The sequence below is a fragment of the Impatiens glandulifera genome, chromosome 3 (assembly GCF_907164915.1).
Source record: "Impatiens glandulifera chromosome 3, dImpGla2.1, whole genome shotgun sequence".
Classification (NCBI taxonomy): Eukaryota; Viridiplantae; Streptophyta; class Magnoliopsida; order Ericales; family Balsaminaceae; genus Impatiens; species Impatiens glandulifera.
Window position 1 is genome coordinate 12,199,215 of NC_061864.1, and position 27,658 is coordinate 12,226,872.

A 27,658-nucleotide genomic window follows, 5' to 3' on the forward strand; every position below is an offset into this window, starting at 1 on the left:
CTGATGATATTTTCAAATGTATGAAAGACTTGGGGTATTGAGAATGAAGTTGTAACAATTATTGTTGACAATGCTTCGAATAATAATGTAGCTATTCAGTATATGAAAGATACCATTCGAAGGTCCAGATCATTGTCATGTGATGGAAATCTATTTCATGTGCGTTGTTGTGCGCATATATTAAACTTATGTGTTCAAAATGGATTAGGAGTGATTGAAGATATCATTGGTGATATTTGAGAAGGCGTGGAATATGTTAATCGCCTCAGAAGCAAGGCGTGTACAATTTACTGAGTGTGTCCAACAATTACAGTTAAAAAAACAAAAATTGATTCGTGATTGCAAAACAAGATGGAACTCTACATTTAAGATGCCAAGTTGTGCACTCAAATTTAAAGAAGCTTTCAAAATGTTTAACGAACGCGATCCCTTCTACGATTGTTGCCCTTCAGAAGAAGGTTGGGAGAAAGCACGAAAAATTTGCTCATTGTTAAAAGAATTTTGGACAGCAACACACATCATTTCAGGTAGTGAATATCCCACTTCTAATTTGTTTCTTCAAGAAGTTCAAAAAATAAAATCTACCTTGGATGGGCATGTAAATGATGAGGATTCTTTTATCAAAGAATTGACTTTAAAAATGAAGACAAAATTTGACAAGTATTGGGGTGATTGCAACTTGTTGATGACTTTAGCTGCAGTTCTAGATCCAACCAAAAAAATGTTAGCAGTTGAGTTTTATTTTTCAAAATTTTATTCTCATGGTGATGCCCAAAGAAATATTTGTAAGAATGAAAATGCTTGTAAAAGGATTTTAACTATAGTTTATAAAATCTCGTTTTTGTATAATTTTAATTGTAATGAGATTAAAATTGTAATATTTGAAGAAAGATGTTTGAAATCCCAATCAAAGAGTATCAGACTAACCATTCGTCCAATTAAAAAATAATTATATATAATTTAGTAAAATTCTAACAATCTAATTATTTAACCTTAAGGTCCTTGACTAATATAAGTTATCAAGTTCTTCTTGCACCACAATGTTAAATACGAGACGTTAATTTACGAATTAATTTGTCCACAGAATTTGTACGAATCACTTAAATTCAAAATTATTAATTTGTAAATTAAATATTAAATTTCTCTAAGTAATAACCTTAGTTTTTTATTTTAAAAAATAAAGAATAAAAGAAATATTAAATATAATTCAGTAAGATTCAACAATCTAATTACTTAAAATTAACTGATTTAATAGAATAAAAATTCAATACAATGACTTATTTAACATTAACACTACATTGACTTTTATATATATATATATATATAGATTTTATAATATTATTTGAAAATCAGTTAATACTACAGATAAAAATAATATAAAATTCTCAAATAATTAACCCTTAGATTTTTAATAGAATGCTCTACGAACTCAGGCAAAAATCATTTTTATAAAACCTAAATGGTGTGTTATATGATAATATGAAGTAACAATACTATATTCTTTTCCCTTCCTAGTATTATATTTTAATTAATGTGTTTTTATAATAAAGATTAAATATTCACATGTTGGTTAAAAATTAACTAGTGAGTGTAAACTTAGATTTTATTCCTAAAGAATTAATATAAGGGGCATATTATGATTTTAAAATACATAATTATTTTGGAGACTAGGTTGTATCTACTCTAAAAATAATTAATTTTAGGCTATAAAACTCTAATGAATTTATTTATTATTAATATTATTTTATTTGAAATATTTTATCTTTATTATTAATTTCAAATCAAACAAATATTATTTAAAATTATAATATAAAATATTAATATTTCATAATTGATCTGATTAACTTTTGCAATAGTATAATAACAATTATATTTGAATTAAGTTTTATGTTAATTTATTTTTAATTTGTGTGTCCAAATATATATATATACTCAATACTAGGGTTTTATTTGGTCTCTTTCAGCCGCGCTTCTCTTTCATTCCTTCCGCCATGGTGAGCGAGTTCACTTTTCATTCTTATTTCCTTTCTTTATGTTTGCGCTTCTCTTTCAATTCATTTCAATTGTAAGTACCTTAATTCATACAGTCGCTGGTATCGAACGAAGAGTTTCAGCACATTCTTCGTGTGCAAAACACCAATGTCGACGGAAAGCAAAAGATCATGTTTGCTCTTACCTCCATTAAAGGTATCGGCCGCAGATTTTCCAACATCGTTTGCAAGAAGGCTGATGTTGATATGAACAAAAGGTTTTTAATTTCTCATCTACAAGAAATTTATAAATCACGACGACCCTTTATTGATTTATTTTACATTTTGCAGGGCTGGTGAGCTTTCAAATGCTGATATTGACAATTTGATGACTATTGTTGCCAACCCACGTCAGTTCAAGATTCCAGACTGGTTTCTTAACAGGAAGAAGGATTACAAGGATGGCAAGTTCTCTCAGGTGACATCAAATGGACTTGACATGAAGCTGAGGGATGATCTTGAGAGGCTTAAGAAGATCAGGTTTATTTCTCAATTTCTTATCCTTAATTATATATGGGGGCTTTGATGAACTTGTAAAGCATATTTCAGAATAATGTTTTTAAACTTCTTGTATTGTGGGCAGAAATCACCGTGGTCTTCGTCACTACTGGGGCCTCAGGGTGCGTGGGCAACATACCAAGACCACTGGACGCAGAGGAAAGACAGTTGGTGTCTCCAAGAAGCGGTAAAAAAATCCCAAGTCATATTTATGTTGTCTTTTGGTAATCTGTTTCATGATTTTCGACAGTAGTTTTGTTGGGATTTCAAGGGAATTGCTACAACATTGTTTCAAGTTTTTTTTGTTATAATGAATGGATCATCACCCAGTTTTGAAGTTTTTAGCATTACTGTTGTTATACCCTTCATAGTTATAATCTAATACAAACAAAAAAAAAAGAAAAAGATGTTTGTTTGTTCCTACTTAGTATTAAGCCTTGCCGCGGCAGCCACTGTCTCTGCAACACCGCAATGGTGAGTGGCCATCGTGGGATCATTCCGTATCTCTGCTGCGATCACCACTTCTGCGTCCTCCCTGGTCGCAGCTTTGTCTCCCATATCTAGCTTACAGCTAGCATTCTGTCCAGCATATAATAACAGGGTTAATAACAATTTCTTACAAAAAAACAAATTCTGAAACAAGTTAATTCTACCTCTAGAATTTCGCCTAGCTTGATTTTATCCTCATCACAAACGGCCCTCTCGTTTCGATCGGCGGCTGCCTGAGCCGCACCGCCAATGCCATCCGGAGAGATCTCATTAGTTCCCTTAGACGCCGACCTAATCTCTGCAGCCTTGATGGCTGCAGCGTCGCTCTTTTCAACCGGCTTGTCCCACGAAGAGCGACCTGCAGCCTCAAGAGCTTCCCCAATAGTTATAGCATCCGCTCCAACAGCAGTTGGTTCTACCAATTCCACCGCCGGCTTAGTATATTGCCCTAAAACCTGATCACCGATTGATTCTGTAATAACCCGGATGCCGCCTGCGGTTGTGTCAGTGATGGTGACTCCTCCGTGTTCTCTGGAGACATCGGTGGTGTCATCGTGGCTGACAGCTCCGGTCAGCTCATTCATGGCGGCGACAGACTGCATGACGTCGGCAATACTGCCTTTCTGAGCTTGTCCCAGGACCATTTTCTCGGCAGCCTGCATGGTGGCGGCATCCCGCGGGACTATGGGCTTGTAGGCTAGCTCGCCGTGGACGTTTTTGAAGATATCCCCGTATTTGACTGCCTCTGTTTTTTGTCGTTTCGGTTCTCCTCCTCCTCCTCCTCCGGACATCTTCACTTCATTTACCGACAGACAGACAGAATCAAGGTCTGTAGCTTATTTATATTTATGGAGTTCTTCTTGGGTTTGATGAAATATGTACACGCGTCTGTTCTATTGAGACTACACTTGTATTAAGTTTTTTTTGTACAGGTGTCGGGTTTCAATAGACCATCATTAGCTTGGCTTCTCATTTTCTCAACTGACACATTTTATTTTATTTTTAAGTAAAAGTTGTATGTATAGTTTTAGATATAATTTTGTATAACAATCAATAAGTTTATTGCTCACCTATTGAACACAAGATGAACAAAATGGACCTAAAATTGTAGTAGACAGGACAAGACTAATAAATTCTTCATTAATTCTACAATAATGATGTATTATGAGTTGCTCATGAATAATTTCATATTTCTCTTTTTCCTTATATGAAGTTTTTAAGTTTGTTTTACCTGCTTTGTATTAATTAATGGATTAAACATAACAAGTTTTTTTTATTTTGAGATATTGGTTGGTTGTAACATATGTTGAAGTGAAAGACATCATGAAACAAACAAGATAACTACTACTACTTACTATGTTGTTGATGATATAAACTTAAATCAAGAATTGGTCATCCTGGTTTAACCCAAGAATACAGACAAACGCACTTCCTTCTTCCCATCCCATCCAAAGAGCCATTCTTTGTCATAGATGAACATAATAATAATCTAAAACAAGTTCTTGATTCTGAATTAGGGGGGTAGGTATTTCTATTGATTTGATTTGATGGTAACTAAGGTTTTACCCAATAATAATATCATGAGCATGAATGAAACACAGAATCAAAGCAAAGAGACAGAAGGATGATTCATTACAATGTAAACTATGATTAATATTTGGATTTATTGAAGAAAGTAAACATAAACAACATAAATTTGTACTTATTATGACAAGTACTCACTTCAAGTTCACTGTACAAGAACGATCCGTGCCTCTTCTTCTTCTTCTTCTTCTACTTCTTTTGGCACCGTCACCACCAACTCGCCGTCGTTAAACGCCGCGCTAGCCAACTCAGGCCTGGTCGACTCAGGCAATCGAAAACGCCAAATATCGAGTTCCAATTCCCCCATGGACAAATCTACAACGTTTTCCCCTCTAATTACAATCTTTGTAACCCCTGGATAGATCTCGATCGTCTGAGCCCTTATATCCACCGTCATATCGTCTGTCGTCTCTACCACGAAACGGAAGCAATTCGCCGTTTCTTCTATCGAAACGTCTGCGTCCGAGTGGAAAGGGAGCTCCAGGACTTTCTCGAATATATGAGGGAGTCGACGGAGTTTCTTTTGACGGATTGAGACGGCGTTCGCTTCCGATAACACCGAGATGATGTCGTATCGCAGAGTTATGTTCCTCTTCTTCGGCGTCGGATGAACCTTCATGATCGCGATCGATCCTAATTAATTACTTAATTAATTTCGTGGCGTGGATTTCTCTGCTTCAAACCCTAATTTCTCTCCTCCTGATTTGATGAAGATGAATCCTCCATGAGAGGCCGCGCAGGAATTGCAGAACAGAGAGAGAGAGAAAGAGAGAAAGGAATCTGTTATTGGTAGCTAGCAGATAAGAGAAAGGTCAATATACCGTTATTGTCCCTTTTTCACCACAATAATAACAATTGCTGCCCCTCGCCCGGCCCGGACCCGGCCCGACTCGTACTCCAGCTGCAAGCCTGCTGCAACCCTAATAATAATACTAAACAAAAAATAAAACAGAATATAAAACTGACGCCATTTTCGTGGAGGCTCTATATCTTAGCTCCTGATTTCAACGACCGGAGACCGACCGACGAAAGCCCACCTACGAAAAAACAAGTTAGGTTCTGTCTCTAGCTAGTTGGCGGTCATCTTTTTGTGCTTCCATTTGTTGCAGGTATAATAAACTTCTCTTTCATAGGTAAATGGATGCGGTTACAGCGAAAGATGTTTCTTTTAACTCCGACTGGGAATTCAGCTGGTAATCTCTTTCTCTCTCTGTCTCTTTCTGCATCTCCTGGTCTTCCCTTGTTGATCTGAATGTCACATGAAATACAAATTAATGTTTTTTCTTGATCCATAGTGAATTTGAAGTAGATTATGAGTGTGTGGAGAAAGCTAAAATCGTTCAATCTACACTGGCTGTTGACAAGGAGGTAAGTAAATAAATAAATAAAATGGGTTTTCATTATAATCCAGAAATGCGTTTTCTCATATAAATAAAATCTACAGCTTCAGCCGGACAAAGTGAAGAGGCAGATGTTTGTATCTCAAGAAGGAAAGCTTTCAGTGTGAGCGGTTTCTTCTTCTTCTTCTTCCCTTTATTTATCTTTTTTTACTTTATGCATTCATCCATTAATCTCAGTTGTCTTTCTTGATGATTTTCAGACGTTTTGAGGCAACTGAAGCAAGGTTTCTTCGAGCATCGTTTAGTTCTTTTGTTGACAATCTCACATTGGCCACAAAGACAATTGAACAGTTTGGTTCATGAGTATACAATACAGATGTTGTTTCTTGCTTTTGGAACCAACCAACTGTTAGTTTAGTTTCCTCCTCTCCATTTGCTTAGAAAATGTACACTATAATTATTGTTATCAGTTAGTTCATGAATTATCTGTTGCTTGGATTTGAACCAACCATCCCTACCTTTTGAGTAAAACTATAAAAAGTTGATCTGTTATTGTTAGTTCATGAAGGTGATCTGTCATCTGTAACATCTTCAATGAATGTTGTGTTCTGTTTCATTTCCTTGTCTGAAAGTTTTTGATACCAAGGTTGTTTTCATATTATGTTTCTGAAATTCCTTATTCATATCATTCTCTTCCCATGTTTTCTTGTTTTTCCCCATTTTAGTTCCTATTTACTGTATATAGAGAGAGATGTTTAATCCTTGTTTTTTTTTTCTTTTTTGGCTAAACACAATCAAATTTTAATTTTTATTACAAATTTGGTTACACCAGAACTAAGCCTAAAATTGAAGGAAACAGAAACATTTAACACACATAGTAAAGACATTATTGATGAAAACAATAATAATATCAGAGAAAGCACAATTCATACAATTAACTGTTGATTCGAAAGCAGGAGATTCATGGTAAATGGAATTCAATTATTGTGTAGATTTACTAGGCTAGACATGTTATGAAGAAACTGTTCAGATGTTAAAGACTTATGTGTTGCCCCCACATTATAAAAAAACAAAGAAAGAATGTTAGTTTGCTTTATAAGTTTACGACAGAAACAATTCCCTTGCTAAACTTTCGAAAACCATTATTAATTTGTCGTTAATACCGTTAAATATTTATAATTTAACCAACATCCCATTAAGAAATAGTCTCTTAATTTTCATTACAATTTATAGAGCTTGTCCAAAGTAGTAAGAGATCATCTTCACTTAATTACTCCATACAAATGTACTTAATTAGTAAACTCATTTTTATGAAATTGATATATTTCAAAATATTATCTCTTTCTAAATTATTTCAAATAAATTTTTGTTTAAACGCTGTGGGAATTTCCAAACAAAGTAATCTGATACATGGGTTGTTGGATCATGGTTTATGAAATACTTTAGAAAGAAAGGTGTAAATGCATATAAAAAAGGGAGTAAACAATAACTTATATTATTATCTGTCAACTCATGTTCAAGATGATGACTCTTAATCTGAAAAAAAATAATAATAATAAGGAAAATCACATAATCAAGCAATCTCTTTCTCTAATTAGGCTAAAACTGATACAATGAATAATAATATTATTTGTCTTTGAAAATAAGTTGATATAATACTAAACTCATTTATTGTTTTTTCTTCCCCTCTTCTTCCTAAAGTCGCGTTTCTCAAAAATGTAATTCTTCTTTATCAGCAACTTCCGCATTGCAGATTGAAGAGTTTCAGAAGCCTCTTGGAGCATTCCCTTATCAATTCTTAACTTATCCTGCAGCTTCTCAACTGCCTCAACTCCTCCTGGAACATCTTTATCCTCCAACACAACAGCACCCGAAGAATCTCCTTCGCTTTTTATGCTTAATCCCGATATTACCCTTACACGGGCCAAGCAAGATGACCCAACACCACCTTGCATATTAGATATTCCTGAAACCATCCACAAAGTGTCCGAACAACTTATTCCTAAGCTTGTAGGAACAAAGGCCTGTTCTGATACAGGAATCACCTGTAACAATACAAATTTAGAATCGAAAGATTTAAAATTTGGTGAAAGGAAAATGGGTGATGATTCTGTTTTACCTTTGCAAGTGAAAATGATCTGCCTGAAATGTTGTAGCTCAACAATACAATGCCCGAAAAACTGTAGAAATTAAATAAGATATGAAACCAATGTGCTCTCATTAGTAAGATCTCTAAAAAAAAAATTGGATTATTAATAAATTATTTGCTGTTTTCCCAAAAAAAAACAGGAACATGGTTAGAAACTTGCCTTTGGATGGAAATCGCAACCAATGAACTATTGGGAACAGCACATAGGTCGTTAATGGCCAAGATGCATTCATCTTCGCTTTTGTTAGAATCTACAAGTCCTGCCTTCAAGAAAGCTTAGGGTAAGTTCAAAGTGCAAGGGAAAGACATTCAAACTTTACTCTTTTTGGTCTTTTAGTGTCAAACGGGAAAAAAGCAACAAAAAAAAACACAGCTACCTCTGCTCCAACATCAAAGGTAGCAAGAAGAGATCCGGTTAAAATATCCCAGGCTCGAACCTGCAAATTTACAAAGACGTTATAACGATTCATTCCTTCCATGTCTATGAACCACAATAAGTTCAAATGTGTATGCTTTACTAACTGTTGAATCACCACTTCCAGAAACCAGAATCCCGTCTGGGCTTTCTGTGGTGTAGATGAAGGAAAGGCAGGAAACAAACCTGTTACAGAAAAAAATTCTCCTTTGGTGATACACACATATGATCTTAATGTTGTCTCATGAAAATACTAATATTTTAAGCCAAAAACTAACTTACTGTGTGTGGCCGAGGCAATAACTTTGTATCTCATTGGCTCCCTTTAATGGATTCTTTGGAAATACAGTTACCTACAGCCAAAAAGAAGATTGACGAAAAGGTTTAACTACAAAACAAAACATTCGAACAATAGTTTAAATATGTATATATATTTGCAGGCTAGCCAATTACTCGAATCTTAGAATCACGGTCAGCACTAATAATAAACCGCCCATCTGGAGAGAATTCCTGCATAAAATTCAGACAAGTGATCAACAATGATAAAGGTTTCAAACTTATTCAATATTCATTACTTTGTGCTAAGCTTGTCTAATAACAAAATTAAATTAATTACTAGATTTTCATTTAAGATGGTAATAAATGAGAAAAATTAAAGTTAATTCAATTCTATTTCATGTTAAACTCTAAATTATTCTTAGAACTACATCTAAAATTAGGGTATAACAAGTGCTGCAAGACTGTCAACTTGTATTTTCTCCACACAAAAATGAAAAGCATACCAGACTTGTAATGATGCTACAATAGTGGGATAGAATGGGAGCTGCTTTCTTAATTTCCACAGCCTGACCATGGCGATGTTCGTCCAGATTTACAGCCCAAACAATGCCGAATTTATCAGCAAAACAAACAAATGAATCGTCATTGGTTAAAGCAACTGATGTTACTCTCTTCTCTGACAATCTGTTACATTCATAATAACATTCAAAGTTCAATACAACAAACGAACAGATAGAAACCATGAAACAAGGTCATTCAAATAATAGACGACCACATCTTAATAAACAAAACCCGATTGGAATAGTAAACTGTAAACCAAACTAAATGTTAATTTTCAGCAAAAACTTACATGGTACAAATGCAGTGCCAAGTATCAGAATCCCAAATTTTTACAAGCTTGTCATCTCCAGCAGACACAAAAAGCTTTCCACTTGCACTATATCGGATGGCTCTTATTGAACCCTTATGGAATGAATTCGCTGAATCATCAACCAGTTTAACAGAACACCGGTTTCTGTTGATAAACAACAGAATAGCCAATCAATCAAATTCGCATTGGTAAATGAACGATTTCGAATGATCAATCATTAAAAGCCATTGAGTTAGTAGCAATAGTCAACAGAGTTCGTTCAAAAACCAACAATTTATTGCTATTTTGAGTAAAGCAGGACCTTTTCTTCACTTTAAGACATGGATAATCAGTATTCAAACAATTATCTCAAGATTAGGAAAAGAAAAAACGTACTCGAGATCAAAGACGCGAAGATCACAACCGACGGCCACAGAAACAGACTTCTGGTTCGAATGAACAGCAATTAAAGCTGGGGCGACCTCCATATCCTGGTTCATATCTCCCTCCTCAATTGTCGCTTGCTCCATTGCCATCAACTGTGATGAATTCGAAATCTGAAACTCTCTCTCTCTAGGGTTTTGGAGTTTGGAGGTTTTAGAGTTTTAAGTTGAAGTTACGGCTGACTTTTAGTTCCAATGCCCTCTGAAGTGACAAGTATTTTTTATTTTTTTTTGTTTTGTTTTTTGGATAGGATATTGAAAATTGATGACCCTTGAAAACATATTATTGGCCTCTTTTTACAAATATTTAAACATATCTTATCTTATACTCAATAAATTAATACCCTTGAAATTTAAAAAATTATTAATTAATTGAAATATTAATATAAATTATTAATTTATTAATTAATTGATAAATTGATAAATTATTAATTTATCTAGATATTCATTAAATTTAGTAAATTAAATAAATTCTTAAAAGTAATTAAATTATAAATGCATTAATTTAAATAAATTAAATATATTTATAAATATTATTAAACATAATTCATTCACAAATTTAAATTAAGTTTATAAATATAAATAATAATTAAATAAATAAATTCATGTATTTGTATATAGTTATAGTACCGTGTATACATTATAATATTATATAATTTTTTCTTGCAATATGAACTAGTATACCACAATTTCACAATGTATTAAAAAGTATTCAAGATGAGGTACAAAAGTAAGCAAATTACATTATAATTTTATTATAAAAATACATGGGATGGGACGGACTTATATGTATTAATAAAAATATATTATCTTATAAATTTAACGAATTATTAATTTATCTTAATAGTTTGAGTTGGGAAAAATATATTATCTTATAAATTTAACGAATTATTAATTTATCTTAATGGTTCGAGTTGGGACTATAAAAATTTATTAATTAATCGAACTTATTAATTTATCTAGGTTTAAAATAAAATTTTGAATTTGTTTATGATTAAATTTAGTTTCTACTTTATTTAACTGATTTTATTTATTTTTTTTCTAAATATCTGCAATTAGATATAAAAACAATGTCAAAAAGTGTTTTAAAATTGATTAATTGTTTTTTCATTATAAAAAATAATAATAATTATTATTTTGTTCAACTAGTATTATAACAAAATTCATTACTCTTCATATTCTAGGTTAAATATCTCATAATTATAATAAAAAAATAATTTAATTAGATAAGCATTAATAATCTAATGTAATGTCCAATTAAAATAAATAAAATTATTTTAAAATAAATATTATGCTCTTTCTATCTCAAAATAATTTTAGAAAAATCAAAGAATTAAAATAAATAATTTAGGATGAAATATGATACATATTTTATCCTTAAAAATTATTTATTTAATCAAAAAATATATAAAATAAAATAAATTGGCAAAATATTTGTCATATTTATTTTAATATTTTATGTATTTTATCAATATTAAAATTAAATTCAAATGGGTAAAAAAAAATTCAAATAAATCGTTAAGGTTTTAAATAAAAAAATAATTTTGTAATCGGGTGTAGCCGAAATCCAGAAGGTTCGGATCGCTACAGCCGAAATCACAATCATTAGATAGCCGCTGTATTTTTATCCAATGTCTCGGAAGCGTCTGCGTCGCCCGTTGCAGCTGAAGGAATGCGCACTCGCATTGTAGCGAATTAATTAACACTCGTTAGTTGAAACGCGACGGAATGCCTAGATCGCAACGGCGCGCTGACAAAACACCAACGGACCGCTCTGCGTTCGCGTTCTCGCCCAAAACGACGTTGTTTCATCCCCCGATTGTCTTCTTCCTCGCAATCACTAGAGGATAAGAACAAGTCCCATCTTTGATTTCTTAAAGATGAAACTTTTCCTACAATCAACCATTTCGGCTAATTCGAAAGATAAATGATCACCCCGCAACAGTGATCATTTCTCCTATCATCATAGACCCAATTAAGGCCTATTCCGACAACTGACCGAAAGAACAGACAAAATACCAAATTCAAGCCACTTGGTTGCCTCAACCAACTTCGGGAAGCTATAAATAGCCTACCTTAACAATTCTAATTCTCTGAAGCCAAGATATTCAATCTCAAGATTTATAGAGAATCCTCCGTTAAAGCTTCAAGCTTTCGAATTTTTCAAAATCTTTGCATAAGACTCTGAAATTTGGATCTAGGCATCTAGAAAGCTTCCTTAAGGTCCAAAGAATGTTCTCCAACACTTGGTAAGCTTCTAATTATCATTTAATTCATATTTCTAGTTTGAAACTAAAATTTTTATATTTCAATTTTCATAAGCTGATTCTTGAATTTAATGATTGGAAATCGATCCTATGAGCTTTCCGTGAAAGCCAAGACCGATCCATCGGTCTTAAAAAAAACAAAGTTTGAATTTTAAAAAGTCAAAAAAATTGGTTTTCTGTTATTGTCCTAATTCTCAAGAACAACATCTTAAAAAGATTCTCAACTGTTTGGATCATGTTTGATCAAAATAAAAAAATAAAAAAAAAAATAGAATTTTTAAGTTCTTGAATGGGTCCAAATAAATAGTCAGTGTTTATGTTTTGCTATCAATCAAGTATATGAAATATGATGAAGCTATTGGTAAATTTTACTTCAAAACAACTTTAAAAGTAAAAACCCAATTTTTATCCATAAACTGTTTTAATTGATTATCACATATCAAATGATATTTTGGGATGATGATTTTAATATTCTTGTGAGCTTTGTATAGTTACTCAAACCCTTGGATCTCCATCAAAATTGCATAACCTGCAATTTTAATATTCTTGAGGACCGAGACATCCAACCGAGAGGTTCGGCCGATAAATTTTGGCCAAGACCGAAGCTTTTTAGTCAAGACCTAGAGGTCCGATCAATGTTTTTCATAGGATCGAGGATTTTTACATCAGACCGAGAAGTTGAACCTATGACCGAGGAGTCTTGCACTTGACCGAGAACTCCTAAATCATGGACCGGTGACTTCCACCTAGGACCGAGGTGTCCGACTAAGAAACAAACTTAGGACCGAGGAGTCTCGCACCCAATTGAGAACTCCCAAACCCAGGACCAATGACTTCCACCTAGGATCAAGAGGTCCCATCGAGAATTTTGTCACCCAACCGAGAATTCTAGCCAAGGACTGAGGCCTTACCGTCCCAACCGATGGACTTCCGCACCATGCCCAAGGATCCCGAACCTAGACCGAGGGGTTCTCAACCATGACCGAGGTTTTTTATCCTAGATCGATAAAACGAACCCATGACATAAACACTGGTCCTTTGACATATTTGGTTCTAAATTTCAAATTCCAAAATTATTTTTGTAATTTTGGAAACCAAAATTATTTTCTAAAAATCTCGAAAAAATAGAAAATGATTTTAAATTTTTTTTATGATATTTCCAAAAAAAATATTTTTATAAAAACTTGTTTATGATTTATTTTTAAACCATAATGCCTTTAAATTAAATTGATGCTCTTTAGGTATTTTTCTCCCTGGTCATCATCATCAACATATATATACCAACATTTAAATAATTGTTGCTACAATCTTTTAAACTTGCAAAAACCTATGCATGTCTAGGACCGAAAAAATAATCGGTTAAATAAATCGTTATATAACCGATTTTCAAAAACCAAATTTATAAAGTATAGACCGTTTTTAAAACAAGTACGGAGGATGAAGCGCGGAAATTCTTTCCTGAGTATCATTAAACTACTATGAACTTAAATAAACTCTAATTAAAATATGTTTATATACATAGGTCAGTTTATTAATTAAAAAAATCAATTACGATTTTATTTTTAAATAAATAATCTTTTAAATTAATTATTTTCAACTAATTTAAATAATAAATTTTTAAAAATTCAAATTATAAATTGATTACTTAAATTTAACCCAAATTAATTATTTTTTTTAATTAATTTTAAAAACGGAATTATTTTAAATCTTTTAAAATAATATTTTATTTAAAAAAAAATCTGATACGCAAATCGATGTTAAAATTTTCGAATCTCGAGTTTTCCCGAAATCAAAAACTTTTCCGGGGTTACAAATACTTTAAATAAATTTTAAACTATATTTAAAATATAAACAAAATCACTAAAGATTGAACATTTCATGTTAAATTACTAGCATTACAAAAAATGTGGATATTTTTAACCTCCTTTAAATTCCGAGTTCGAGTCGCAATGTATATGATTAAATTAAGTATGTTTGCGGACTATATATTTAATATATTGAGAGATTATTGGTTCAATAAAAGTTGGATTTATGATTAAATTAAGTATGTTTGCGGACTATATGTTTAATGTGTTGAGAGATTAGTGGTTCAATAAAAAAAAATTGGGACCGAAGAACCCAATTTTCAAAAACAAACAAACCAAAAAAAAAAAAAAACTAAAGATGGAACCTTTCAATTACTTTCTTTGTTATAGGAATGATCAGGCTATTACTTTTATCCAAATTTCATGTTTTATCATAGATTATTCTGATAGCAATAGAAAAATAAACCACAATAGATCTATCTATCTAATCATAGTAGGTAACGTTCAACAATTTCATTAGAATTGCCTTTTTGTTTTTGTTTTAACATCTAAAGAAAGACAGAAAGATGGTCCCATCATCTACAATCCAAAGTGTTCATCACAAGAAGCAGAAGACAAAAGATACTGCTGCTGATGCCTTTTTTTAAGTTCAAAACCACAAGAAACAAAGAAAAAGATGTATGTCATAATAACCCAACATCATCTCATTCGAGTTCATTCATTCAAAGACACTAAATTCTCAGCTCAGTCGATCCCAAAATGGTGCCACTGCACCTGGTCATGGCCGCTAACTGTCGCCAAACGGGCCTCTCGCTCCCTATAGTCAACGCGTTCACATCCGACAGCTTCTCAATATCCCAGTTCCATCTTTCCGGCCCAATCACCCCACCCAACACGTAAACATCATCTCCAATTCCCATCATTGCAAATCCAATCCTCCTCCGAAACTCCGATGCAGATACCACCACCTTCCTAGACTGCGTTTCCTGCTTAAATATCATCCCATGGCTCATAACATAAAGCGACCCTCGAACCATTGCCATAGGACCCTGAAGCCAACCGTATTCCCTAACTGTCCAACCCATCTTCACATCCTCCAAAACCTGAACCGTCGACAGCCCCTTATGCAACACGTGCACCTTACCCTGTACAACCACACCCTCACAGGCCGAGTTATGCGTGTGGTGGAGATTGGGGATCTGGACCCACACATCCTTATCTGGATCGTATATTTCCGCCTGAGATATCGATTTCCGACAGCTCGTGAATCCCCCCGCCACCACTATCTGCCCGTCCAGCACGCAGCAAGCAAACATCGCACGCGGGACCTGCATAGGCGCGCGCGGGGACCACTTCCTGGCGAAGAAGTCATACGACCAGACCTCATTGGTCGCGAAGCTTCCGTCGTGATCCCCTGTTGATGGGTCCACCGCGTCGCTACCGCCGCCAAGGACGTAGAGCTTTCCGGCAGTGGAGACAAAGCCGAAGTGGGTGAGGTGGCGGATTTTCGAGGGAAGGACGGGTAGGGTCATCCAGAGATCTCGGGCAGGATCATAGAGCTGGAAGAGATTCTCCGGGTCAAAGGCAGATACGCATAAGAAATCCTCCACAAATTTGATCTCTTGACGGGCTTTGAATAGTTCAGGGCTGCGGGTTGCCGCTTTCCATGACCTGCATACAAGTGCAAGAGTCGGGTGTAGAAACAGTGGAACCCTAGCTAAGCATCTCAGAGCAACAGCATCCGGTAGACCTTCAATCAGTCCAGACATTATTACTATTATGTGTTCTAGTAGTAATAGTAAAGCTGCTTCTTCTTCTTCTTCTTCACATCTGAAATTACATAAAAAGAAATCAATGAACCAAATAGCTTTCCTGCACAAACATGAATGACTTAACCCATCAACAAAACCTATTCATTCAAATGATTTTCAAGATTTGATGCATCTTCTCTTCAAGAGAGTAAACAGATAGATAATAATCCAATTCAAGAACAAGAATGCAATTCGAGAAGTCAGATAGATTATATCATGACTGTTTTGATATCTAAGCCTATTCTTTCATCCGAAAGTTTGTAACAATTTCTGCAGTTGCAAAGAAATCCAAACTTACAAGCAATTCTATTCTCTGTAGAAAGAAAAACTATAAACAGCAGTAAGAAACCAAGATTCTGAGTTTCTGACATCAAAACATCCCATTTTATTACTCAATTAAAAGAGAGAAATTGAGACTGAACAAGTGCAATCTATCTAAGAAATCTCATATATTAAGAAAAAAAACTGCAAAGAACCACCAAGAATCAGCATTCTGAAACAGACAATAATCGGGTAAATCAAAACGCATCCTGCAACATGTGATGCCAATCTAGCCTAATCATCGCATTTCAACAAATTAAGTCAGATTCATGGACAAGAAATTGAAATCGAAATTCAGGGTCCGATAATCAAAGAGAAAAACGTAGTTTTAGAACCGAACCCAGTTGGATCCAATGATAAAATTTGGCTCCCCTTGAAAAAAAAGGGCGGATAATTACAAAGGGGGGAAAAGGGCTTTACCAGTAAAACGAAAGAAGAACAGATTACGTACGACCTGTGTTGTTGTGCAGAGGAAAGAACAGCGGGAGGCGATTGGAAAGACTAGTGTTTTGATTCACGATTGATGACCCTTTTTTCCTTGGAAGAAGAAGAAGAAACAATTTGAGAGAGAAAGAGAGAGAGAAATGGTTAGTAGCGTAAAATTGGGAGATGTTTTTGAGCAATTCAAGCGTGCGAGGTTAAACTGCGTCTACCCTAAGACTGGAATATATTAACAGATATGGAATTTAGACATAATAGCAATGGATATTCTCTTTCTTTCTTTCTTTCTTGAAACCCCTATTCTCTCATTTCTTTGCTTCTTAACCCCAACTATATTATTATTTATTATTTTAAATTATATATTTATTGAATTTACTAATAATATATTATTGAGAAATTGTTCAAGAAATTACAAATATTTGAATTATTTTTTTAGAATAACTAATAATATATTATTGAGAAATTATTTATGTGTTTTTTAGAATAATAAACTTCAATGATGATATTAGTTGTATTCATATTATTCATAATATTATTATAATGATAATGACATTACTTGATATATTCGTTTCGAAAAATCGGTATAGTAAGAAGTTAATCGTTATTCTCAAATATTTATTTATTGACTTTTGTTAGATAACATTATTGTATTTTTTTCTTATTTTTATATATTTGTAACTTTTTATATTTTTTATTTTATCATATTGTGTTTTTTTTGGTTGTATTCATATTATTTTATATAATTTTTAATATATATTAATGATTTAAAATAATAAATTAAAACATTTTATTTGTACTTGTAAAATATTACACTATTATTTTAAAGAAGGTTCTAAATAAGAATTAATTGGTTAAAGATCATTATCATCTAAAGGGTATAATAAGAATAATGATAGGGAGACGATGTTAGGACATCGACTCCCAGCGACCTCACCTGACCGTCACGGTGGAAAAAAAAAGTTATACAAATGTAAAAAGAATAAGTCACGTTGGAAAAAAAATAATCGTATAAAAAGTTAGAAAGAAAAATATACAAATGTAAGAAGTTAGAGATATATGAAAAAAATTGATCGTATAAAAAGTTATAGAGAAAAAATTATAAATGTAAAAAAAGTTAAAGAGAAGCATTATGTCTCGAACATGACAATGTTCAGGAGTATTCTGTCAAGAACATGACCATGTTTATGAGCATTTTGTCAAGAACATGACCATGTTCGAAAAAATATGGCCATGATCGGGATCATTCTGTCAAGAACATAGACCATTCTGTCAAGAACATGACCATGTTCGAAAGTATTCTGTCAAGAACATGACCATGTTTGAGCACATTCTGTCAAGAACATTACCATGTTTGGAACCATTGTGTCAAGAACATGGTCATGTTCGGGACCATTCTTTTAAGAACATAACTTTCTTTATAATTTTTTCTCTTTAACTTTTTACTTGATCAATTTTTTTTCTTTCATCGTGACTTATTTATTCAACGTGGCTGTCAGGTGGGGTTCGTTGGGAGTCGTTGTTCCAGCATCTTACCCATAATTTTGTAGAATTAATTAATGTAAGAAACTCATTAAGATATCTCAAAATAAGAGTAATTTTTAAGAGAATAAAAGTAATGAATTTCTTGAACCCATTCATATGAAAGTGATAGTTATGGTTTAATGTGAGACAACATTATAAGTTAAAAGAAAAATCAATTAATTAATTAAGGTAGGAAAACCAAGTCTAATCATGGTTTTAGTTAGAAACTGTAATCATGTTAACTTATGGTTGGAGAAGAGATCATTGTAATTATTATATTGATGTATTAATTGTTATCATTACGTGTGTTAATTTGTGACTGATTAAGAGTGGTTAAATGAATAACTTGTTCAAGAATGCATATTTATTTATTTTTTATGTTAGCAAGATTGCCTGGTGTAGCTTATACCTATCTTGACTAATTTATGTGACAAGTTAGCACAACAATTCACAAACACGTGATTCTACTTCCAATAAGGTGTTTTTATGAATAAAAGTCAAACTTAAGACCTATAATGTTATAAATCTTTTAAGTCTATATTTCTTGTCACCTAAGTGATTAAGAAATGACTTCAAACTGTGAATAATTAATGTTTTCATGTGGATCGAGTTATCTAGGACAAGTGATTAATTATGCATTGAAAAATATAATTCTCAATTGTTTCATATAAATATATAATTAAAGATTAAGCTATATGTTTATCAAAATATTTAATAATATTCTCTTTAGGATGCAATATAGTTGTTTTAACAATAATTAAAACACAAAATCTCATAGTATAATTACATTTATCTGATTAGATTTTCATAAATTAACAAGTTAACAAAAAAAAAATAACAATTTGAAGCAATAGTTTAGCAATATAAACGGGATTTGATTGTATGTATATGTCATAATGAGATAAACTAATTGAAACCAAAGACATGATCATTATTAAAACATGGTTAAAAGCAAAATCAAATATTGAGATGATCTTACTTTATTGTCTCATGCTTGGTGTAAACTATATTTTTGAGTTGGAGTTTTTTTTGACAATTGCTCATGATGATAATAGGTGTTTCCGAAATCTTTCCTAATCACCGTGATTTATATAATAGACATTAAAAATATTTAGCTCACGAAACAACTTATGTATGTCTACTTCGATTAGGTCCGGTTACATAATTTCCATAATTACTTTCTATTCGAGTTATAAGCATATAATAAAGGTTGTTCAAAATGAGTTTTGGTTTCGGGTACAGTAACGAAGCTTCATGCACCTGTAAATGTATCTATCAACATGAGTAAATATTCTCCAATTGTGTACTGTGCATGAGAGGGATCCTATTTTGCTTGAATTGTTATTAAGATTTATGGAATAGTCAGAATTGATAGGTTTCTTCTGGTGGCCAACCTCTCCAAACTAAATCAATTGTCAATTATATATATAACAACTTATTTTTTGGTATTTTCTTTATAACTAAAACACTTATATAATTTTATTATTATTATTATTAGGCCTCCAAGAATGTTCCTATATTCAAGTTGTTTATATTTATTAGTACATTTTTATTGGATAAAATGCATCTCTCATATATATATATATATATTATTGAAGTGAGAACTAATGATTTTTAATTATTATTTTTTTTTTATCAAATATCACATTGGCTCGCAATAATGATATATTGATATAATTAAGGTGGACCATTGTTATGGATACACTATTTAATAAAGTCTAACATAAATAATTTTGGTTGAGACTTGTTATGGAATTAAAGGTGTCTACTAAAATCTCATTTATTTTTGTTTGTTTGTACTATTATTCATATTTTAACGGATGATAAATTTAATTAGAAGTGTTTTACCGTGACAAGTCAATGTTGTACGTGTTATATTATAAGGACGACGAGTTGGTTGTGGTGGAGAATTGAAGTCTTATTTGGACATTTATCAGGGTTCGTTATCAGGTTCGATGGGTTATGCCAAAATTCATTGGAAGGTGTTTGAAGGTTTGGTGGAGGCAGCTAAATAAGCTAGTCTGAAAACGGTGAATTTTATCCTCGTTATTTTTTTATCGATTATTTGACTGGAACGGAACCGAAGAACTTTCAACGACTATAAACGACTAATGATGTCCATTTACATATCATTATTATGACGTTGTATGAAGTGAGATCCGTTAAGAATATTGTTGACTCAGTGGGATCCAATTGCTCTATTGAAAATTTTCCAATTTAGGTGATTTTGTATTTTATTTATTTTGTTTAAACAATTTCATATTTATCTTTCGTGTTCAATTCAAATCTATCTATCCATCCATCCAAGCCAATTTAAAATTAATTACTATTGAATTAGAAACCATTGATGCAAATCATGCAATAAAAAATCATTTTGAAATTGTTTAGTTTAATGGTTAGTTATGGTAGTTGAACTCCAAATACCGGTCCAAATCTACCATATCATATGATCATATATAAATACATTTGCTCTTCTTCTTTAATTATAACATTACTCAATTAATAGAGCTTTAACAAGGCCAATATATAGATTTCCACCCCTTAATTCCCAACTCAATACCAAATCCAATGGAACAAGTACTACAACTAATCATGGCCGCGGTCTATCTATTATTATCGGTTGGGGGTCAAATAAACGCGGGGTGCACAAACGAGATGATCAACAGCTTTGGGCCGTGCTTGAGTTTTGTGTCGGGTAGTGGCTCGAGCAGTGTGTCTCCAACTGCGGGATGCTGCGACTCGCTTAAGTCATTAATGGGGAGCAGCATGGATTGCGCGTGCCTCGTAGTGTCGGGAAACATTCCCCTCCCTATCCCTATTAACCGAACGCTCGCGGTTTCTCTTCCCAAAGCTTGCAAATCCCTTGGTGTAGTCCCCATTCAGTGCCCACGTAATTCTCTAATTTTACTTCAATTCATGGTAGACCATGGTTGGAGTTATCTTATAACACCCTTTAATATATATTATTATTATTTATGTTATATACTAATACATCTACTTCATTCAATTTTAATTTTTTTTTCAGTTAACTCAAATATTTCTCCACCAGCTCCAGGTCCAGGTAAATATATGATAACAAATAAAAACATTATTCATATTTAATTGAGCTCCCTATTTAATTTAGTTTTTATTGATGAATTACGTTCTGCAATGATAGTAACGAAGTCAGCTGGCTCGCCACCTCAACCGATAGCAACTCCACCTGCGGCTCCACCTTTGGATGCACCATCGACACCAACAGATGATAACACGGGTCTTAACCGACCCTTGTTCACGCCTTTGTCCGCTGCTACCAAGTCCTCCTATATCACCGCCCTTCCAATAATACCTATTGTTCTCGCAGGATTTTTATCGATCTAAACGAATTTGATTGTTATTTCTTCCCATTTTTTTAAATTTGCATCTATATTTAGGATTTGTTTAATACCTTCTATTTATTGTAAGAATTTGATTATTTTTCCTAGTGTATGTATTTATATGGTATTTGTTTATCATGTTACCAAATAAATTTCATAATATATGTATTATGGTTTAATGATTTGTGACTTTTAATTAACATTGTTTAACTGAACCAAATAATTGAAAATATATATGTAGGGTTATTTCTTACACACCAAAATTGTCTTATAACTATAAAATTGATTAATTTACTAAATTAAAAAAAAACTTAATTTTTAATTTATTTATTTTAAAAGAAAATGAAGGTTTTAGATAGTAATCAGGATGGAGACCGGGTCAGGCAGAATCCGGATCCGTCGGGTTAGGGTCTTTCTTCTTCTTCTTCTTGCTCTTCCTTTTTCTCTTCTATTCCTCTCTCTCTCTCCTCCGGTTGAAGTTTCTGCTGAATATCCTTGAGCGATTGGGCTAAAAACTTGAAAAGATCGTGCCCTAATTCTTACTTTGTTGAGAAGCAGATTATTCACCGAAACGCTCTTCTTCTTGCATTGTTCTCGGCATTTCTTCGGCTGGTTTGAATACTTCTGATACCACTTGTTGTAGGAAAGGTAAGAATGTCGGGAAATGATTCAATGTTGTATTACTATGAATATTGTGAATTGATGTACATAAGAATGATCATATTATCCTTCCTATATATGTCGCTGAAATTAAGACGTAATCCTAATTAATAGCAATCATAATCCTATCTAATACTGAATTCTGATATGATTTTGAAGTTATGTTGAAATTTTTATCACACTTTGTGCAATATGCTGTCTTTTGATGTACGGTTGAATTCTTAAATTTAGCAAAAAATATGCAAATTTGGAGTTGCCCACAAGCTGTTTGATAAAATGCTTAAATGAACTAAACCCTTTGCTTACTTTGGGGTTAACTTATGTTCAACACCTGAAATTTGTTGTGTCTTGGTGCTAGGTCATTAGACTGGTTCAGATGCTGTCTCTACGAAAGCTAGCCCATCACATTACTAGCGGTAAATTTAGCTTAAGATGGATGGTTCTTCTTCCACATCAACTTTATACTCAGAATAACTTTCAACATCCCAATCTTGTTCCCTCCTCAAAATTTATCCATCCTTCACAATCCTTTTCAACTACTCTTTTAGTTCAAGCTAGAGATACAGGTAAATTATCCATGGATTTGGAAGCGGCTATCGATAGTAATAAGTTTATTGACGCATGGAAATTGCACGAACAACATATGCAAATGGAAGGCTTTCCACGGAAGTACATTGTTAACAAGGTTATAGCAAGATTTGCCGAAACCCTGGATGTTGAATGGCTTAACAAGGCTTATGGATTGGTAGAGCGTGCCTTTCAGGAAGGTAAGCAGAATTTATTGGAGAAAGATTCTCTAATTTATCTAGCTCTCTGTTTAGCAAGAAGCGGTTTACCGGTTCCTGCATCAACTGTCGTTAGAATGTTATTCAAACGTGAAGAATTCCCTACTGTAGCCGCTTGGTCTGCAATCTTGGCTCAATTGTCACAAACTGCACCTGGAGCTTACCTAGCTGCTGAACTGGTTCTCGAGATAAGTTATATTTTCCAAGACGGTAGGATTGATCCTCGTAAAAAGATCAATAAACCTTTGCTCGATACGAAACCCAACACAACCGCCTTCAACGTCGCTCTTGCTGGCTGCACTCTGTTTGGTACGACTAGAAAAGCAGAGCAGCTTCTTGACATGATGCCTCGGATTGGAGTTAAAGCTGATGGTCCGTTGTTAATCATTATGGCCCAGATTTATGAAAAGAACGGGAGAAAAGAAGAACTGAGGAAACTTAAGCGGCATATCGACGAAGCCCATGATCTGAGCGCTGTTCAGTTTCAGCAGTACTATAATTGCTTGCTTTCATGCTTGTTGAAGTTTGGTGATCTGGAATCAGCGTCAAACATGGTTCTAGAAATGCTTTACAAGGCTAAAGAGGTGCAGAATACCCTAGCCATCGCGAAACTCGCGTTCCCCTCTAAGCCTCCGGATATGAGAAAGTCTAAATTAGATGAAAACCCGTTGTTATCTTTTGACGATTTTTGTGCAGACGGAAGCTGTTTAAAGTTAGAGGCCGAGGTTAAAATCGTGCTAAGTGAATTACTGTCAAAGCTGAAGAACCAGGTGGAGTTGATCACGACAGAGCGTGGCATACTTCAACCAACGGAGAAGATTTTAGTTAAAATGGCTAAGGCGTTTCTTGAATCCAGGAAGGTGAAGGAATTGGCTGAATTTCTTATAAAGGCGGAGAAAGCAGGTTCCCCAGTTTCGGTTGATAGTTCTCCGTTGGTTCATGTAATCAACACGTGTATTTCGCTCGGGTGGTTGGACGAAGCGCACGATCTTCTCGACGAGATGAGATTTGCAGGCATCAGAACGGGTTCCTCTGTATACGGGTCTCTCCTAAAAGCGTATTGTAAAGCAAACCGACCGAAAGAGATTACTTCGCTCTTAAAGGAAGTTCGTAAGGCGGGAATTCAGCTAGATTCAAGCTGCTACGAGTCTCTTATACAGTCCAAAGTCCTTCATAATGATAATCAAGCGGCTTTAAATATTTTCCAAGAAATGAAAGAATCCAAGATACCGAGATCCATTCGTACAAAAACTGAATCAGAGGATGGAAATGGGATGATGGGTAAACTCCTGGAGGAGATCAAAGAGGGTCAAACTGTTGACAGCGGTGTTCATGACTGGAACAACGTGATCCATTTCTTCTGTAAGAAGCAGATGATGGGAGATGCGGAAAAGGCTCTGAAGAAGATGAGGAGTTTGGGACACTTACCGAACGCTCAGACATTTCATTCGATGGTGACTGGTTATGCAGCCATAGGGGGGAAGTACACGGAGGTGACGGAGCTTTGGGGTGAGATGAAGAGCTTTAGTGGTGCGACAGGGATGAAGTTCGATCAGGAGCTGCTCGATTCGGTTCTTTATACGTTTGTGAGGGGCGGGTTCTTTGTGAGGGGGAAAGAAGTGGTGGAAATGATGGAGAAAGGGAAGATGTTTATAGATATGTATAAGTATAGAAGCTTAATGATGAAGTATCATAAGACCATGTATAAGGGAAAGGCTCCAAAGTTTCAGACCGAAGCTCAAAATACAAAGAGGGAAGCTGCATTGGCTTTCAAGAAATGGGTTGGGTTGTGTTGAATGGATGAATGAATGAATGAATGAATGAATGAAGAAGCTGGCGTACGTACTTTGAATATACAGGTTTGATTTTTGAAACTATACTTGTATATTTCTCATTGGGCTCATTATAACATTAGTCTTGATCTTAGGATTAGGAATTTGATCCTAAGTTATAATGGTGGGATCATACATAAGGTTTGATATAATTAATGACCAAGTTAATTTCTAGTCTTCTAACCTGCAAACTATCCTAATCAACTGTAAGTTTAAACTCTTCCACACTTTCTTATTACTCCTTTCACACATGATTATCCCTTGTTGGGAGAGAACGAGTTGAGACAAACTCTTCAAAAGAAAGAAATTCTTGACTCTCAGATTATAGCACTAAAGTTGTTTGACTAATCCTAAGTATTAGGGTTCATATAATGGGCCCATTTAGAAACCCTTTTTAGATTTGAGTCTTAGTTTAGATTAGCAAATGTATTTTTTTTAATTTTATGAATTTATGCAAGCCCAACTCAGACCCAAAAGGTGTTTCCAAGTGGGCTCAAAACACGGGCCTTGTGAACTCTTAAGAATAAGATGACACTATCTAATTAAGGAGACTTTTGAAATATTTTCACTGTTTTAGGGGAGTATGAAGGGAGTTGGTTTGATTCACTTATGATCCTAGCTAGCTAGCTAGAGATGAAAGTAAGCACAGTCTCAAATTGGAGAAAGAATTGTTTGAGTAGGAGATAAAGCCTTAGAACCTTAACCCTTGTGTTCTATTATGTATCACTTTCATAAAATAGGTTGAACTTTCATTCTATCTTTATTACTTTTGACTTATCTTATAAAATGACCAATTTTTGTGAAGGTGGTACATAATGAAACACAAAATTTGGAACAACAGATTTGAAATCCTTGTTTTAGAGCTAGTGAAATAAGCTTGATTTGGCTTTCTTTCAAAAAAATTTGTAACCAAATTTAAGCAACACTTATGACATCAATTGAGGAAGAGAAACTAATAATTCTTGAAGTGTACTTAGGGAATAGTTTTTGTATTCATTATTATAAAGTTGGATTAAATTCTTTCATATATATATATATATATATCCATTAAAGAGTTGAAGACAAAATAAAGAAAAGGAAATGGAAAGAGTCTCTCGGTTAATGAATGATAATGTCAGAGAGAGCATGCAGTATGACGTCAGTGGATGTATATTTTTGGGGGTAGAAAAGATGGATGGATGGATGGTGGGTTTCCAAAAAAAGAAAGAAAGTTGAGTGATGGTGGGCAATAAATTTGAGCCAAGATTGTGTGTCGTCATTATGATAATGCAGAAATTGAAAAACGAACCCCCCTTTTAGTGATATGATATGATATGATCACGTTGATCGATATATAATACGATTCTCCTTTGGACTGACTCCTTCCTGAGATGTTTGTTTTTGACAAAATAGAAAAACACATGCGCAGGCTCTCCTCCAGCCAACCAGCCCGCCCGTGTTGCTGTACTCTATCTTCATTATCCTCGTCATCATATATCATAGCTGTGTCTGTGTTTGTTTGTGTGTCAGTGTGGATATCTGACAACGTGCATAAGAAGCAAAAGAGTAGAAATAAAACCTTTTCAATGTCCTCCCTCATTTGTGACATCACCCTCTAGTAAGATCCACAGATACAATAGAGTAGACTGTAGGGTAGACTAGTAAATGGCTGCATTTAACATACTTCACCTAATAATAAATTCATATATATATATATATATATAACTTCAGATTTTACTAATTTAAATATAAGTTACTAGTAGTCCCTGAATCTCTTCAGGAATTGAATGTGCTAGTAATTATTGCACAATTATTCAATTAAATATAAATGTGTCAGCAAAAAGTTTTATAATAAGTTTTTGGATCTAAATAAGAATGGTTTCATGATTATGATGAAGAAGAGGAACACACTTCTGAAACCTTAAAAAGATGTAAAAGGAAATAAAATAAGGCCTTATTTTCCTTGATTTTTTAAAAAATTTAAACAAAATCAATCACTTTTTCAATAATCATATTACTCATTTCATATATTAAAATATCTTTTATTTTAAATTATTATTTTTTATTTTATTTATATATACTAATTTTTTTTATCAAAAATAATCGTAACATTTTTTAAATCATAATTAAAAAAAAAACAATAAAGAATTAGCTAATTCCCATTTAATATATATGAGAATGGAAAAGAGAATAGGCACTGAGTGGCCAAATGTCAATCAGTATGTGGATTGTTTCTGAAGAAGGATTCCTACTCCTCCTAACAAGTCCTCTTACTACTTACTACCTCTTTCATTTTTTTATATTTTCACTCTCTAAACATTCAAATCTACTTCTCACCCAACTAATCAATTATCAAATTGGGTGATTCGAGCGGACAATACATTTATTATCTCAGCCCTATTTTTATTTTGGAAATATTTTAATACTATTTCTATCCCGTTCAGTTTTGTTCGATTTTGGGGAATTCCGCGAGGCATTATTAATAATTTTTTTTAAATAATAAAATTATATAAACAAATTTTTTAATATAATATATATTAAAAATATTAAAAATTTTATATTATTATAAAAAAATAAACTTATTACTCTTATATTTTACTCTTATAAAATATAGTGAATAAATAAATACATTAGTGATTTAATATATTTAATTATATTTATAGTGTTCGGGGCAGAATTGAGGTGAGATCGGGGCGAGTCGGGATGGGGATACAAATACTATCCCCACCCCATCCCCATTCGATTTTGGGAAAAAATCGTCTCAAACGAAAGAATTCGGTTCGGATTTTACAAGGCGGTTTCA

The 27,658-nt window shown here is 33.4% G+C and overlaps 7 protein-coding genes across 8 annotated transcripts; 3 read left to right on the forward strand and 4 right to left on the reverse strand.

Moving 5' to 3' along the window:
• Positions 1 to 2,847: 2,847 nt before the first annotated feature.
• LOC124931263 (late embryogenesis abundant protein D-34-like) lies at positions 2,848 to 3,843 on the reverse strand. Its single transcript, XM_047471693.1, has 2 exons — positions 3,182 to 3,843; positions 2,848 to 3,107 (listed from the first exon to the last, which is right to left on the reverse strand). Exons 1-2 carry the CDS (start codon positions 3,806 to 3,808, stop codon positions 2,949 to 2,951), a joined length of 786 nt encoding a protein of 261 aa, XP_047327649.1. The 5' UTR covers positions 3,809 to 3,843; the 3' UTR covers positions 2,848 to 2,948.
• Positions 3,844 to 4,625: 782 nt separating this feature from the next.
• Positions 4,626 to 5,370, reverse strand: LOC124930837. Its single transcript, XM_047471197.1, has one exon. It carries the CDS (start codon positions 5,218 to 5,220, stop codon positions 4,747 to 4,749), a length of 474 nt encoding a protein of 157 aa, XP_047327153.1. The 5' UTR covers positions 5,221 to 5,370; the 3' UTR covers positions 4,626 to 4,746.
• A 160-nt stretch (positions 5,371 to 5,530) lies between these two features.
• LOC124933028 lies at positions 5,531 to 6,636 on the forward strand. 2 transcript variants are annotated; one of them, XM_047473749.1, is made up of 5 exons: positions 5,531 to 5,652; positions 5,735 to 5,794; positions 5,897 to 5,969; positions 6,046 to 6,104; positions 6,202 to 6,636. In XM_047473749.1, the coding sequence occupies exons 2-5, from the start codon at positions 5,739 to 5,741 to the stop codon at positions 6,302 to 6,304; spliced, it is 291 nt and encodes a 96-aa protein (XP_047329705.1). In that variant the 5' UTR covers positions 5,531 to 5,652; positions 5,735 to 5,738; the 3' UTR covers positions 6,305 to 6,636. The 2 variants fall into 2 exon arrangements, with proteins under 2 accessions (XP_047329705.1, XP_047329706.1); XM_047473750.1 differs by having other exon boundaries at positions 5,639 to 5,657.
• Positions 6,637 to 7,409: 773 nt separating this feature from the next.
• On the reverse strand, positions 7,410 to 10,254 carry LOC124930699 (tRNA (guanine-N(7)-)-methyltransferase non-catalytic subunit wdr4). Its single transcript, XM_047471040.1, has 10 exons — positions 10,031 to 10,254; positions 9,635 to 9,799; positions 9,288 to 9,468; positions 8,959 to 9,015; positions 8,788 to 8,858; positions 8,613 to 8,691; positions 8,468 to 8,527; positions 8,251 to 8,354; positions 8,061 to 8,121; positions 7,410 to 7,986 (listed from the first exon to the last, which is right to left on the reverse strand). Exons 1-10 carry the CDS (start codon positions 10,168 to 10,170, stop codon positions 7,606 to 7,608), a joined length of 1,299 nt encoding a protein of 432 aa, XP_047326996.1. The 5' UTR covers positions 10,171 to 10,254; the 3' UTR covers positions 7,410 to 7,605.
• A 4,348-nt stretch (positions 10,255 to 14,602) lies between these two features.
• Positions 14,603 to 16,986, reverse strand: LOC124931918 (F-box/kelch-repeat protein SKIP30). Its single transcript, XM_047472502.1, has 2 exons — positions 16,702 to 16,986; positions 14,603 to 15,979 (listed from the first exon to the last, which is right to left on the reverse strand). The coding sequence occupies exon 2, from the start codon at positions 15,916 to 15,918 to the stop codon at positions 14,881 to 14,883; it is 1,038 nt and encodes a 345-aa protein (XP_047328458.1). The 5' UTR covers positions 15,919 to 15,979; positions 16,702 to 16,986; the 3' UTR covers positions 14,603 to 14,880.
• A 3,849-nt stretch (positions 16,987 to 20,835) lies between these two features.
• Positions 20,836 to 21,603, forward strand: LOC124929734 (non-specific lipid transfer protein GPI-anchored 16-like). The gene is made up of 3 exons (XM_047470128.1): positions 20,836 to 21,172; positions 21,269 to 21,304; positions 21,401 to 21,603. Exons 1-3 carry the CDS (start codon positions 20,836 to 20,838, stop codon positions 21,601 to 21,603), a joined length of 576 nt encoding a protein of 191 aa, XP_047326084.1.
• A 466-nt stretch (positions 21,604 to 22,069) lies between these two features.
• On the forward strand, positions 22,070 to 25,050 carry LOC124930860 (pentatricopeptide repeat-containing protein At1g03100, mitochondrial). Its single transcript, XM_047471228.1, has 2 exons — positions 22,070 to 22,247; positions 22,618 to 25,050. Exon 2 carries the CDS (start codon positions 22,636 to 22,638, stop codon positions 24,838 to 24,840), a length of 2,205 nt encoding a protein of 734 aa, XP_047327184.1. The 5' UTR covers positions 22,070 to 22,247; positions 22,618 to 22,635; the 3' UTR covers positions 24,841 to 25,050.
• The last annotated feature ends 2,608 nt before the right edge of the window (positions 25,051 to 27,658 follow it).